Below are 16113 nucleotides of genomic sequence, written 5' to 3'. Positions count from 1 at the left end.
GCCAGCGGAGAAGGAGGCTCCCCCTTCCAGTGGCAGCGAAAGAACCTCAGCGACCTCCCCCCCTTTGTTTGTGGTGAACAATGCCCTAAAAGGGGGCTCCCCCAAATGACAAAAATGCCCTTGCCTCTTATCATAATTCCTCCTCTGCCCTTTATCTATATCCATATCACCCGGGATAAGTCAGGTTGACCAGATGCTTGTAGGAAAGACCTCGAAGTAGGTTAGAGTGACCAGATACTTGCGGGGAGGCTTGGATCAGGTCAGGATGACTGGATGCTTGCGGGGAAGGTTGGAGTAGGTCAGGGTGACCGGATACTTGTGGGAAGGCGAGTAGGTCAGGGTGATCGGATGCTCACGGGGAGGCCCGGATTAGGTCAAGGTGACTGGGTGCGGATGCTTACGGGGAGACCCAGAGCAGGTCAGGATGACTAGATGCTCGTGGGAAGGCCCGGACCATGATAGTAATTGTGGTCCTTCGTTTGAGGGGAGGATTGTTGGGATTCAATCAAAGTCTCACATTGGAAAGATGTGAGAAAGATCATGAGTTTAAAAGGATGCATCATATCTCCATTGGAATGAGATCTTTTGGGGAGAGCCCAAGAACAAAGTCATGAAAGTCTAGGCCCAAAGTGGATAATATCATACTATTATATAGATATATAAACATCTTTTGGGTACAACACTATTAAATTCTAGTGAAGATATGTTTTAGTCGATTGAATCAAATAAATAAGGTGTCAAGCTTATTTACTAATAAATTTAATCTCTTTCAAATGACTTAATTATGATAATAAATTTATCCATCTATAAAAATAGATTTATGCACCAACACACTTCAACTATGTAATTTTTTTTAATATCAGACATTTTTTTTGGATAAAAATTAATGAAAATGACCTTTACACTAATGTAAACCCATAGCGCTCTTTTATTAGAATGATTCCATAAAGTGCTCTTCTATTAGAATGATTCTATTATCAACCTACACATCGAGTATGACTTATGGAAGAATGGTTCTTACCGGATATTCAATTGATTCAAGAGTACTAAATTTACTATAATAACACAGATCAATTATCTATCGGGAAAAGCTCTTTCCATCTCGTAATCATTTAATGGCCGATTATGAATTGATTTATTTATTTCTTTTATATAGTACACGCCAAATTGTGTGAGAGACCACCGAAAAGAGATATCATAATTTCCTACAATGACTTGTCGAATAATGATTCCACGAACCATTCCTTCAAACACAGGTGACTGAACAGTGATCGATTGGTCGATACTTCTATCCTATCCACTAAAAAATAAATCCTTATGTGGAGAAGCTTGAGGCATCGAATTGGAAGCTCTGTTCCAAGTCGAGCTCATCGAGCAAGAAATCCATGTCGACGACAGACGAATTGCCCCAGTCGAGGCTAGTTACCATAGGACACGGCGACATGAACAAGCAGGCGGACTCGGAGGTGACCGGAGACAGAAAATCCGGCGACGAAGTGCCGATTATGGAGAAGATCTCCGCCGGCATTTCGTCGGATACGGACGCAAAAGATAGAGAAGCATCGCCGTCCAAGCCTTCAGTTTTAACTTTCAGCTCCGGCCTCTGCTTCCTCTGCTGCTGCTGCTCCTTGTTCTGTGGCCTTTGCAGGCACGAGTGCGTTCCCAGGTAGGTGATGTCGAACAGCAGAGGGTCGTCGTCCGATCGCTGCACTTGCTTCGTCGCCGGACAGCCCTGTGTTTTCCGGTGGGTGCATCTGTAGTAGGCTCTGCAAGTACACATCAAAAGTAATGAGGAAGGCTGCAGATGAACTCTGTTTTAGTGCGGCAGTGGAGGAAATCGGTGACCTTGGGTGTTTGGCTCCAAGGATGTCTTTCTGGCCGTACTTTCTCCAACTGTAGCCGTCGTCCACCGGCCCTTCGACGCCTCCAGCCGCGCCGGGGGTGAGCTTCACTTGTCTCGTCCACTTGTGAAGCGTCTTCCTGCAAAGATCAACGCCAAAGGTGTGATTTTTTTAATCTCCGGGGAAGCGAGTCCATGGATTTCAGAGACGACTCAAGGTCTCACCTTTTCTTCATCATCTCCTTGCGTTCTTGATCCCGGAACGCCGGGCTGGAGCTATCGCTCCGGGGACTGCCGCCGGCGGACGCCGGCGAGCCGGGGTTGCTCGACTGAGCCATCAAGATCGATTTTTGAATGGAGGAGAGGATATCGGGCGCCAAGGACTTGCAGGACTCGGCCGGCGAAGGGCAGGAAAGATGGGAATCGAGCTGCTGCACGAGGCGCAGCGCCCGAGCCAGCTCCGCCATTAAAGGACTGATCCCCTGCTCAACTCCGGCGCCGTTCTCCATCCCCGCAGGCCTCCTTCAACCGCGAAACTCGAAGCAGAGAAAGACCATAAGCTAACCGTCAGATCGATGGTGGCGGAGCTCAAACTGAAAGCAACCTTTTTTTATAAGAATCGAGTGGGGAGAAAAGCGCGTCGCGAGCTCTCACTGGGAGAGAATTCTGCAACACTGACCGTTTCTTCGCAGAATTAATCAATCACCAGACCAATAGGAACAAGCGAAGGACGTTGCTTCGAGGCTTTGATTGGCAGCCAATATCTTAAAGAAATTCAGTTATTTAAATGCAGAAATATGCAGAGGAGACTGCGATTGATGTTGCTAGGAATCGACTGGGAAATTTCTCGCTCGGTTTGCGCGTTTGGATGAGGGAGAAAAACAAAGACGAGATGAATGTGGACCCCACAAAAGGTCACTGTCAAAGTTAACTAAATGCGCTCAAGAGTTATTAAATTATAAAAAATTAATTAACTGAGAAATATAAAATAATTTTTTTTTTTTAATCACAATGAAAATGACAATGCTACGCGGATTATAAGTGGGAATTGTTTAGTCGAAACAGGAAAAATAAGTGGTGGGAAAAAGAGAGAGAACGAAAAAAACATCTCAAATTTAGTAAAAGAAAACAAAATCCGACAGTAGATTTCGACAGAATCTTTTAAGATCGCTCTCTCACAGCGAATTGGCACGAGAAAAACGGCTGCTTCGAAGTATGGCTGTTCTTATCAATTGAATGGGTCGCAGCACAAATTTGTTAAAAGTTCTTCATAAATTATCTTTTTTTTATTGGATTAGTGATTCATTCGTCCTGATTTAGCTACTAATTAGTCATTAGTATAGATAATTAAGACATGAAAGAAGATATATTTGGACGTGTCAATTTTAGTCCCCAAATCTCCTATAATTCTATGATAACATATGTCTCAATCATTATTCCATACCGTCCTAACAGACCTATTGGATTATCTTCTGAGAACATTCATTAAAAATATATTTTATTGATTTCTTAATCATCCAAATAAAATTGTACTAAACCTAGATTTATAAAAACCTTAATTAAATTCAAACAGCCAAGTAGAGTAATTCAATTAAATAAATATGATGAATTTAGAGCAAAAGAACTCGAGGGGCAATCTAGTAATTTAATATGATATGGACCATAATATGATGGAGAAAGTCAACATAGTGTGATATAATCAAGTCAAAAGTTAAATTGAGCTGGAAGTCATGTTAAGATGAGCTCGATCAAATCGAGCTCGAGCCAAGTTTGATCGAGCTGAGGTCAACTTAGCCCTCCTAGAAGACTAAGTCTTTTCTGTTTGTGCAATCAGCATCGATAATTAAACTTGTATTTTCATGTCTGACATGATGTGTTTGATATATTAGTTAAGTGTGCATGTCATTTAATATGAAAAGTTCTAATGGGTCAGGAAAATTAGATATTAGGCATCAAAAAAATCTAGTGAGTCAGGAGGACCAAACACTAAGCAAGGGAATCTTAGTGGATCAGAAGGATCAGACACCAGATAGAAAACCACATAAGCTAATCTGGCAGAGCACTTGATGGGTCAATTGGAACAGACATCAAGTAAAAAAAATCTTGGTGGGTCGAGCGGATACTAAGTAGAAGAAGAAGTCTAAATAGGGCACTCAGACTGGATGTTTGTCATGTAAGCAAGGTAAATCCTAGAAAGACTTTTCAGTTATGGAAGGCAGTAAGAATGCATCCTACTTGGGACAATCTTAGATGTTAATCCAACTGAATAAACCAACAGAGGTTTTTAAGTCGAGATCAAATAGTCCTAACTGTCAAACTCATTCATGCATAATCATATATTTCTAGCTCAGTTTTACAGGTCTATTATTGGTATTCTTGTTGTGCTAACTTTGTTTTGCAAATAACAAAGTTTGGATTGACAAAATAGGGTGGTTCAATTGACCGATTTAGGCAGATAAGTACAATTAGATTGCGATCAAGTTCAAAGATCAATAGATCAAACAAATATGAAAAGTGTATGACAAATATGATTAGATCGAATGGTAAAGGAACCCCTGGGTCTAGTCACCTGAACAGGGTTCAGCTTATTGAAAAAGTGAATTTCGCAAGATCGATCAAAACAAATAAGGAAAGAAGAGGGATCAATCACCTTGTAAAGGTTCAATTGACCATAATGGTTTACTCGACCAGTTGAAGCCTATAAAAGAAACCTTAGGATCCGAAGCTTAGCAATCAACTCTCTCTTCGACCCCTTTTCTCTTGTTGCTCATATCGTGCAAGTTCTACTACTACTACGTATAGAAATTTTCCGACAATCTACGCCTACATTTTACTTTACATTGTCGGTATAATCTATTACTTGCATTTATTTAAGGAGATAGTTGTTACGCCCCAGAGCATGATATAGCCTACATAACTAGAAATAAACACAGTGGAAGATAAAAGATAACAACTATGCAATAGATGGATATACATAATCTCACACAACATAGAAAACATAAATGAACTGTGTACCAGCATGACTGAACACAACGAATATCACAATCAAATATAGATACACCGTAAAACTAAAATCCATGAACCAAAACCAAATGTAAGTACAAAACAGCAAGGCATAACATGGGAAACACAATCTCGAGTGTGAAGTGGGATCGACGGCCAAGATCTCTGAGCGACATGACATACTCTATACTTGCTAACCTGGAAATAAAGGGAAAGCAAGGGGTAGTGAGTACAAAAAAAAACTCAGTGTGTATAAGACAGATAGTGCATAATCAATATAGTGTAAGGAGATTCAAAATAAGTATATATATAGTTTCAAAGGAAAATACTCACTATATGAAGATATCACATGAATGTATCTATTATATACATCTACCCACGCAAATATAAATGACATCATAAGTATAGTAGGAACTGATGAACATGAGTACTACTTAGCTTAAGCATGTGCCTGTACAAATAACAAAAATATATCATCATATATGAGAGCAGTGCTCCATGACAAAAATAGAAGTGACCAAGACACTTAGCTATATAGTTATAGACTGTGGGAGAAACACTCTACCACGAATGATCTCGTGGGCAGTCTGAAATATCAAGTCTCTGTCTATAGGAAAACATTCTTTAGGAATGGTCTCATGGGCAGACATGTAGTAGCAATCTAGCTATGGGCAGCGAGAGAATGCTCTACCATAGATGCCCGTGGGCAGCCCAGAGTATAACAACCCAAAATGACAATGTGGCAAACATACCAATAAACATATTACAATCACTGATGACACTCTCAACCATAAATAGGAGACATGTGTTGGGTGCTACTTGGAATATCGTTCTGTTTTCCCTGTACAAACAAATTTGTACAAACATAGAACTTTTCCTAACAACCCATGTGCTCTTCAGAAGTTAAACTTGGGTTGGAAACAAAACTTAACATTTTTACTCCAAGTTCATTCTTCAAAGTTAAACCTGGATTGGAAACGAAACTTAACATTTTTTTCTCCAAGTTCAACCCTTGTGTTCTTCTGAAGTTAAACCATATTACAGAACTTGATTAAATATTTATTTCAAGGATCGACTTCCAGGTCGTAGGTGAGGCACTAGGCCTTCTTAGTTATGGGATCATCCACCACTTCCTAGAAAAAGTCTTTCAAAGAAATTGAATATTTAAACTTCTCACAATAACCTTAGGTTTAACTACAGAGACCTCAATCAAAGCACAAGAACAAAATACAAATCGAAGCATACAAACGAAAACACGAAATCGCTAGCCTCTTGTGTTTGTATTTCAGGATCCATACAAACAAAACAAAACTAGTTGTACTACGAAATAAATAACTAGTTGTACCTTTCTTCGTAGACAAAGACCTCTTGATCTTTTGTCGTATTCCTCTCCTCTTCTTAGACGTCGTGTGGCCGACGATCTACCAAGATAAAAACACCCGAACCCTTTTTATTTCCAAGCCGCCTACCACCAAAGGATGCAAAGAAAAGAACGCCTCCTTCTTCTTATTCTCCTCCAAACCACCGGCCACCAAGGTGCTTCGTCTCTTCATTTTCTATTCCTCCAAGCTCCGGCCACCAAGAGAAGATGGGGTGCCGACCCTAGAGGGAAGAAAAGGGAAGAAGAAAAGAAGTGGGGCGCCGACCCTAGAGGAAAGAAAAGAAAGAATGGGGCGCCGGCCTTAAGTGGGAAAGGAGAGGGTTTTTAGTTGTGGAGAGAAACTTATCAATTCTTAATTGAATTGTTGATTGTTGTGGCACAACCTCCTCTCCTTTTATAACCCTTTGCCCCAGATAAAAAAGGAGAAAAAGTAATAGATTTTAGGAAAAAATCTCTAGAAAAGAATTAACATAATACTTTTTAGAAAAATTTCTTAAGAAAGAATTAGTATAATTTTTTTTAGAAAATTTCTAAGAAAGAATCAACATAATTCTTTTTAGAAAAATCTCTAGGAAAAAATTAACATAATTTTTTTTAGAAATTTTTTTAAGAAAGAATTAATATAATTCTTTTTAGAAAATTTCTAAGAAAGAATCAACGTAATTCTTTTTAGAAAAATATCTAATTATGTTGAGAACAAATCTCCCCTTTTTTTTTCTTTTCTTTTTCTTTTTCTTTTCTTTTCCTTTTGGTTTGGCTGACCCCTTGCTTGGGCACCAAGCAAGGCTTGGACGGCCCCTTTCTTGGGTAGGAAGAAAGGCTTGGCCGACCCCTTACTTGGGCACCAAGTAAGGATGTGGCCGACCCCTTTCTTGGGTAGGAAGCAAAATCAAAACGGGTGAATGTGAGACTTTATAGAGGCTACAATAGAGACCGAGAGGAGGAATTGATTTTGACCTCCTGATGGACTTGAGCTTCCTGTGTTCGACCCGAACACCCAATTCAAATTCATCAATAATAACTCATACCACTAAAGAGTTATTATTGAACTACCGCACCAATCCCATATTATAATATGGGCTCCTTCTTATCATGAGTGTGTTAGTCTCCCTATGTTTAAGATATCGTACGCTCGTTAATTAAATGAGTTACTGACAACCCACTTAATTAACATCTAGCTCAAGAGTAGTACCACTCAACCTTATTATCATGTCGGACTAAGTCCACTTGCAGGGTTTACATGATAATCCTTATGAACTCCTCAAGGGAACATCATCAACCTAGATTATTAGGACACAATTTCCTTTTATAATCAACAACACACCATATAAATAATATTATTTTCTAACTTATCGGGCCTATTGATTTAACTGAATAAATCTCACCCTTTGATAAATTAAAGAAATAAATACTAAGTATATGTGTTTGTTATTATATCGGGATTAAGAGTACGTACATCCATAATAACAGAGGTTTTGTTCTTTTATGCAGTCAGTATAAAAAGAAACAACCTCTAATGGTCTTACTCAATACACACATAGTGTACTAGTGCAATTTTATAGTCAAAATAAACTAATACCAAATCACACTACAACCATTCCAATGGTTTGTCCAAATCCATCTTGGTTGTGAGCTACTATTTATAATTTATAAGGAACTGATAACATTATCTTCTGTGTGACACCACACACTATGTTATCTACAATATAAATTAAATGGACAACTGCATTTAACTAAATGCGGACATTTGACTAATGTGATTCTCATTTCAAAATAAATGTTCATACAAAAGCTAGGCTTTTAGTATACATCCTAACAATCTTCTACTTATACTAAAAGGCTTGTTGGAGCAATCCCAATGGTCTATGCGACCATGTGTTTTGGTGTTTGGGCAAAGTATTGAAGTTAGGATTATCCTCGTTATTTGATATATGTATGTGAATGTGCAGGTTTGCAGGATACACATGTGATTCAGCTTGATGGCTTCGGGTCCGGTGAAGAATGGAGCATCCGAGGGACCGTGGACAAGGTAGTAAGGACAAGGGCCGAGAGAAGCGACTTCGAGGCATACGTGAAGGATGGCATTATGGACGAGCCGCGGGCTTGGATGCATCTAAGGGACGAGAGCCAAAGGAAGTAGGCTTGAAGGCAAGAGGTCAAAGCTGCAAAGAAGAGTCAAGTGAGTCGTGAGAGTTCGAGTGCTGAGAGAAATGTACTCGGGATGGGAACCCTAGGTATAGGGTTGTACCAGTCGACTGGTACTGGGATCAATCGACTAGTGGTGAGCACAGAAGCTCTTTGTGCCTGAAATGGCTGGGATCATTCGACTGGTCCTGGGACCAGTCGACTGGTAACGGGCAAATCAGCTTGCTGATTTCTTCCAAGCTCTATAAGAAGGAGCTTGGGATGGCCGACCAAGGTGACGAAATTAGACTTGGTTAAAGCCTAATTAGTAATCACCAAAGTGCTCAAGGTCTCTTGTGTCCAAGTGTTCTTAGTTGGTGTTGTGGTGAGGTTTCTCCACCCACAAGGAGTTGCTTGAGTAGCCAGAGTTTGCTGGGGGCTAATCCACCGAAGGATCGGGATCGTCCACCTTACAGACAGCCGTGGAGTAGGAGCATTATCTCCAAACCACGTTACATCGGTGTGCATTGGTTTGCTTGTTCTTCTATTTGTCATTAGTTTTTGTATTCCTAATTAGTATTTGTATTTCTGCTTGCGCACTAACGACTACGTAGGAAGCGAGTAATTGGGGGTGCCGTCCATTCAACCCCCCTTCTAGCCGGCCGCAAGATCCCCTATAAGGCTATGCTGCCATACATGCTGCCATACATCTGATTCTCATCCCCTCAACATCCCCATCAAAAGCTCTCACCGGAAGGGCCTTAGTGAAAGAGTCTGTCAGGTTATCTGCTGATGCAATCTTGACGACAACAACTTCTCATCGCTTTACGATGTCTCATATCAGATGGTACTTGCGCTCAATGTGTCTATTTGCCTTATGGGCTCGTGGTTCCTTCGAGTTTGCTACTGCACCACTATTATCACAATAAATTGTGATAATTTTAGGCAAACCAGGAATTACATCTAAATTCATCAAGAAGTTTCTGAACAATACTGCTTCTTTGGCTGCCTCAGAGGCTGCTACATATTCAGCTTCCATGGTGGAGTCCGAAATGCATTTCTGCTTAACACTCCTCCATGTTATGGCTCCACCTCCCAAAGTAAACACATACCCCGAGGTTGACTTACTACTGCCCCTATCCGATTGGAAATCGAATCCGTGTAACCTACAGGGAGCAAATCATCTGCCTGGTAAACCAGCATATAATCTCTAGTCCTTCTCAGGTACTTTAATATATACTTTACGGCAGTCCAATGTCCCTGTCCTGGATTACTTTGATATCTGCTAACCATGCCCACGGTAAAACAGATATCCGGTCTCGTACATAGCATTGCATACATTAGGCTTCCTATAGCCAAAGCATAGGAAACTGTCTTCATCTCCTCTATCTCCTTTGATGTTTTAGGACACATCTCTTTAGATAAATGTACTCAATGCTTAAAAGATAGAAAACCTTTCTTGGAGTTTTGCATGCTAAAATAAGCTAGGATAGTATCGATGTATAAAGCTTGGGATAAGCACAACATTCTTTTTTTGAGATCCCTTATTACTTTGATCCCAGGAATATGTCCACATTCTCTCAAGTCCTTCATATCGAATTGCTTGTACAACCATACGCTTATGTCTGACAACACTTTGACCTTGTTGCCAATGGGCAAAATGTCTTCTACGTATAGTACAAGAAATACCACCACGTTTTCGTCACATTTCTTGTATACACAAGACTCATCCGGACACTGAATGAATCCATAAGACTAGATCACTTCATCAAACTGGATGTTCCAAGATCTCAAAGCTTGCTTCAGTTCATAAATGAACCGATTGAGCTTGCATACAAGATGCTCTTTGCCCTTCGCAATGAATTCCTCTGGTTGCTTCATATGGATGTTTTCTTCAAGACTTCCGTTAAGGAAAGCTATCTTGACATCCATTTGTCAAACCTTATAATCCATATGAGAAACAATAGATAAAAGAATCTGGATAGACTTGAGCATGACTACCGACGAAAAAGTTTCCTCATAATCAATTCCCTCTTTTTGAGTATACCCTTTTGCAACAAGCCTTGCTTTGAAGGTTTCCACCTTCCTGTCTATCCCTCTTTTTCTTTTATAGACTCATTTACATCCAATGACTTTTACACCATTTGATGGTTCTACAAGCTCTCAGACCTGATTAGAATACATAGATTCTATTTCGGAGTTCATTGCATTTTGCCAAGATGCTGCATCTTTATCTTGGAGTGCTTCATCATATATCCAGGGATCAAGTTCATGTTCACCAAGGATCAAGTTTGAAAACTCTCCCAAAAATATGAATCTATCAGGTTGTCGAACAACCCTCCCACTACGACGAGGCACTACATATAATTGTGCATCATTTGTGACACGCGTTGCAGTTTCTTGTGGTATCTCATCTTGTACCGTTGGTACTAAAGTAGATGTGTCTTCTCTTATTTCCTCAAGAACAATTTTACTCATGGGCTTGTGGTTCATCATGTAGTTCTCTTCTAAAAATCGGGCATTGGTGCTAGCAATGACCTTCTGATCTTTAGGACTATAAAATAAACCACCTTTCGTTCCTTTAGGATAACCCACAAACAAGCGAACTTATGTACATGATTCCACCTTATCAGCATCTCCCTTTAGCACATGTGTTGGACTACCTCAAATCCGAATGTGTTTCAAACTAGGCGTACACCCATTCCATAATTCTGTGAGTGTAGAGGGTAGTGACTTAGAAGGTACCAAATTCAGAATGTACGCTGCCATTTCCAGAGCATATCCCCAAAACGAATTTGGTAATTCTGAATAACTCATCATTGATCTAACCATTTCCATAAGAGTCCTATTCCTTCATTCTGCCACACAATTCTGTTGGGGTGTCCCAAGTGCAGACAGTTGAGATTGAATCCCTGCATCTGATAAGTAACTCCTAAACTCTCCTAAGAGTTACTCACCACTACGATCAGACCGTAGTGTCTTGATACTTTTACCATGACATTTCTCCACATCAGCCTTGTACTCTTTGAACTTATCAAAGCACTCAAACTTGCGGCGCATCAAGTAAATGTACCAATATCTCAAATAGTTATCTATAAAAGAGACAAAATATTTGAAACCACCTCTCGCCTAGATAGTCATAGGTCCACACAAATCAAAATGAACCAATTCCAACACATCTTTGGCTCTATACCCCTTGGCCTTAAAGGTCTCTTGGTTATTTTTCCTTCAAAGCAAGATTCGCAGGTTGGAAAGTTTTCCACCACCAATGAACCCAAAGGTCCATCGGCTATTAGCTTTTGAATCCTACTCAAGTTACTATGATCAAACCTTAGATAACAAAGATATGTTTGGTTCATTTTCGAAAGTTGCTTTCTCTTATTAGAATTAGAAGATGTGTTATTAATTTCTATTTGTTGCGTCGTGAGAGTTATTGGATTTAGAGTGTACTAAATTATCAACCAATGTACTAGAATAGATAACCACCCTATTTTTCTTGATAACTACTTTGTCATCAAAAGAAATAGAATATCCATCCATAAATAATTTAGAAACTGAAATCAAGTTCTTTCTAAAAGATGGTACGTAAAGACAATTTCTCAAAACCAAAGTTTTATTCCTATCAAAAGATAATAAAACATCTCCTACTGCAACAACCGCCACTCTCGTAATATTGCCTATATAGACGGTGATTTCTCCTTCATGTAGTCATCAGGTTTCCTGGAACTCCTGCAATGAATTACAGACATGATCAGTGGCTCCCGTATCTACACACCAGGTACCGGTAGATAACACCACTAAACATGTTTCTACAACTAATGAGTAAGATACACCTTCATTGTTCTCGTTTCTGCGAGGACAGTCCAGGTTTTGTTTCCAATCAATATAATTGGGACCAGTAAGTTTGCTTTCTTTTAAAATAACAGCGAAAGGATTGAAAGTCATTTTGAAATCCTGAGAATTACAAAATAAGATATTTGATCAAAACTTTAGAATTTAAAATAATATTGATCCCTCAAACAATATAATTTAAATTCACCAACATCTCAAAACACCATGAATTTAGTATGCCACGATAGTGTGAACATATACTAATTCAAATATTTGTAAGAGGAAGTTTTACCCATTAATTTTATTATCATGTCAACCTAACTTTATGACAAATAAAATTAATAGTTGGTTTGTCTTCGGTCACACAAAATAATAGCAGTGACTCCGATAGGGAGGATACTATTAAATGCGCCTAAGTGTATACCATTACTTGATTCTTAGTCCATTAAATAGGATTGTGCCTCTTCAGATGGAGAAGATCACACAAACCTAAATAATTTTCTATAATCATCCATAAAGGAAGTTTGATCTAGTGATCCGTAAACAAACTCATTCGATGTGGAGGAAGACACTCAGAGCCAACGCGCAAGTTTGAATGCATCACTTACAAACCAGTAATGGAGACTGTGGAATTTAATTAAATAAACTTTCTCCCACTTAGTTATTTAAAATCGAGGAATTTTAATCAAGCACGCACATCATAGCACACATCACAGCACACATCACAGCACATAAAACAACATATAAAGGTAATAAATATGAAAATAAAATTTTCAACTATTATGGTCTCATCCAGCGTTGTCCGCCAATATGTTGCCAATGGATCAAGCCGTCACATATGTCGCCAATGGAACAAGCCGTCGCGTCTATCTCGCTTCCTTCTCCGTTGCGCCTCTGGTCCTCAAAATAGCACCACGCATAGCAAGGATACAGGCCGTAACAAAAATAAAATTTTACATTTATTGATCCTATATTCCACAAGGGAATGTACATGTAATCTAGATCGAACAGAATGTAAAACAACAATAATAATACAACAACCGACCATATTTAATTATTACAATCATGCACACACAATAACCTCGACGTGCCCCAGGGTTCAAATCACACACAAGCTGACAAAAGCCATAATAGTTGGATCTAGGATGCCTACAACCACAGAGTTAATCTATCTAGCACATCCTACTATTATCCAGCCTAAACTTGTGTATGAGCAGTGCATAATTTAACCGAAAATCAAACACACAGAGGCAAAAAAACTAGCTCTGATACCACTTGTCGGGTGCTACTTGGAATACCATTCTGTTTCTCCTGTACAAAAAAATTTGTACAAGCACAGAACTTTTCCTAGCAACCCATGTGCTCTTCAAAAGTTAAAGTTAGATTGGAAACAAAACTTAAAATTTTTACTCCAAGTTCGTTCTTCAAAGTTAAACCTGGATTGGAAACGAAACTTAACATTTTTTCTCTAAGTTCAACCCTTGTGTTCTTCTGAAGTTAAACCATATTATAAAAGTTGATTAAATATTTATTTCAAGGATCAGCTTCCAGATCGTAGGCGAGGAACTAGACCTTCTTGGTTATGGGATCATCCACCACTTCCTAGACAAAGTCTTTCAAAGAAATTGAATATTTAAACTTCTCACAATAACCTTAGGTTTAACTACAGAGACCTCAATCAAAGCACAAGATCGAAACACAAATCAAAGCACAAAAATGAAAACATAAAATCGCTAGCCTCTTTTGTTGGTATTTCAGGATCCATACAAAGAAAACAAAATTAGTTGTATTGCGGAATAAATAACTAGTTGTACCTTTTTTCGTAGATAAAGTCCTCTTGATCTTCTGTCGTATTCCTCTTCTCTTCTTGGACGTCGTGTGGGCGACGATCTACCAAGACAAAAACACCCGAACCCTTTTTATTTCCAAGTCGCCTACCACCAAAGGATTCAAAGAAAAGAACGTCTCCTTCTTCTTCTTCTCCTCCAAACCGCCGGCCACTAAGGTGCTTTGTCTCTTCGTTTTCTTTTCCTCTAAGCTCCAGCCACCAAGAGAAGATGGGGTGCCGACCCTAGAGGGAAGAAAAGGGAAGAAGAAAAGAAGTGGGACGCCAGCCCTAGAGGAAAGAAAAGAAAGAATGGGGCGTCGGCCTTAAGGGAAAGGAGAGGGTTTTTAGTTATGGAGAGAAACTTATCAATTCTTAATTGAATTGTTGATTGTTGTGGCACAACCTCCTCTCCTTTTATAACCCTTTGTCCCAGATAAAAAAGGAGAAAAAGAAATAGATTTTAGAAAAAATCTCTAGAAAAGAATTAACATAATATTTTTTTTAGAAAAATTTCTTAAGAAAGAATTAGTATAATTTTTTTAGAAAATTTCTAAGAAAGAATCAACATAATTATTTTTAGAAAAATCTCTAGGAAAAATTAACATAATTTTTTTAAAAAAATTCTTAAGAAAGAATTAATATAATTCTTTTTAGAAAATTTCTAAGAAAGAATCAACGTAATTCTTTTTAGAAAAATCTCTAATTCTGTTGAGAAAAAATTTCCCTTTTTTTTCTTTTCTTTTTCTTTTCCTTTTGGTTTGGCCGGCCCCTTGCTTGGGCACCAAGCAAGGCTTGGCTGACCCCTTTCTTGGGTAGGAATCAAGGCTTGGCCAGCCCCTTGCTTGGGCACCAAGTAAGGATGTGGTCGGCCCTTTTCTTGGGTAGGAAGCAAAACCAAAACGGGTGAATGCAAGACTTTATAGAGGCTACAATAGGGACCGAGAGGAGGAATTGGTTTTGGCCTCCTGATGGACTTGCGCTTCCTGTGTTCGACCCGAACACCAACTCAAATTTATCAATAATAACTCATACCACTAAAGAGTTATTATTGAACTACCGCACCAATCCCATATTACAATATGGGCTCCTTCTTATCATGAGTGTGTTAGTCTCCCTATGTTTAAGATATCGTATGTCCGTTAATTAAATGAGTTACTGACAAATCACTTAATTAAATCTAGCTCAAGAGTAGTACCACTCAACCTTATTATCATGTCGGACTAAGTCCACCTGCAGGGTTTACATGATAATCCTTATGAGCTCCTCAAGGGGACATCATCAACCTAGATTAATAGGACACAATTTCCTTTTATAATCAACAATACACCATATAAATAATATTATTTCCTAACTTATCGGGCCTATTGATTTAACTGAATAAATTTCACCCTTTGATAAATTAAAGAAATAAATACTAAGTATATGTAGTTGTTATTATATTGGGATTAAGAGTACGCACATCCATAATAACAGAGGTTTTGTTCTTTTATGCAGTCAGTATAAAAAGAAATAACCTCAAATGGTCCTACTCAATGCACACATAGTGTACTAGTGTAATTTTATAGTCAAGATAAACTAATACCAAATCACACTACAACCATTCCAATGGTTTGTCCCAATGTATTTTGGTTGTAAGCTGCTATTTATAATTTATAAGGAACTGATAACATTATTTTCTGTGGGACACCACATACCATGTTATCTACAATATAAATTAAATGAACAATTGTATTTAACTAAATGCGCACATTTGACCAATGTAATTCTCATTTCAAAATAAATGTTCATACAAAAGATAGATTTTTAGTATACATCCTAACAACATGGTCATCAGTAAACAAACAATTCAAGTGTTACTTAAATGGTAACCAATCACATCGACAGAGATATAGGAACTCTAAGCATCAATACCAATAAGATATACTATTATCAACACACGCCACACGCATGTGCATTACTAGCAGGATATGCAAAGCTATAATGACAGCATCCTATTGTACATACCATACATGCGCGTATACTACTTGATGTTTATAACCAAATATAAACATCATCCTATCGTACACACCATACACATGCGCATACTATATGATATGCATAACTAAA

General features: G+C 38.6%; 1 protein-coding gene across 1 annotated transcript; it reads right to left on the bottom strand.

Annotated features, from left to right (window-relative positions):
- Nucleotides 1–1105: 1105 nt before the first annotated feature.
- On the bottom strand, nucleotides 1106–2599 carry LOC121981224 (probable WRKY transcription factor 41). The gene is made up of 3 exons (XM_042533644.1): nucleotides 2066–2599; nucleotides 1846–1980; nucleotides 1106–1766 (listed from the first exon to the last, which is right to left on the bottom strand). Exons 1-3 carry the CDS (start codon nucleotides 2347–2349, stop codon nucleotides 1316–1318), a joined length of 870 nt encoding a protein of 289 aa, XP_042389578.1. The 5' UTR covers nucleotides 2350–2599; the 3' UTR covers nucleotides 1106–1315.
- Nucleotides 2600–16113: the final 13514 nt, after the last annotated feature.

The sequence above is a fragment of the Zingiber officinale genome, chromosome 5A (genome assembly GCF_018446385.1).
Source record: "Zingiber officinale cultivar Zhangliang chromosome 5A, Zo_v1.1, whole genome shotgun sequence".
NCBI classification, from domain to species: domain Eukaryota; kingdom Viridiplantae; phylum Streptophyta; class Magnoliopsida; order Zingiberales; family Zingiberaceae; genus Zingiber; species Zingiber officinale.
Note: the sequence above shows the minus strand (reverse complement) of the source record. Positions and strands in the feature narration are given on the sequence as shown.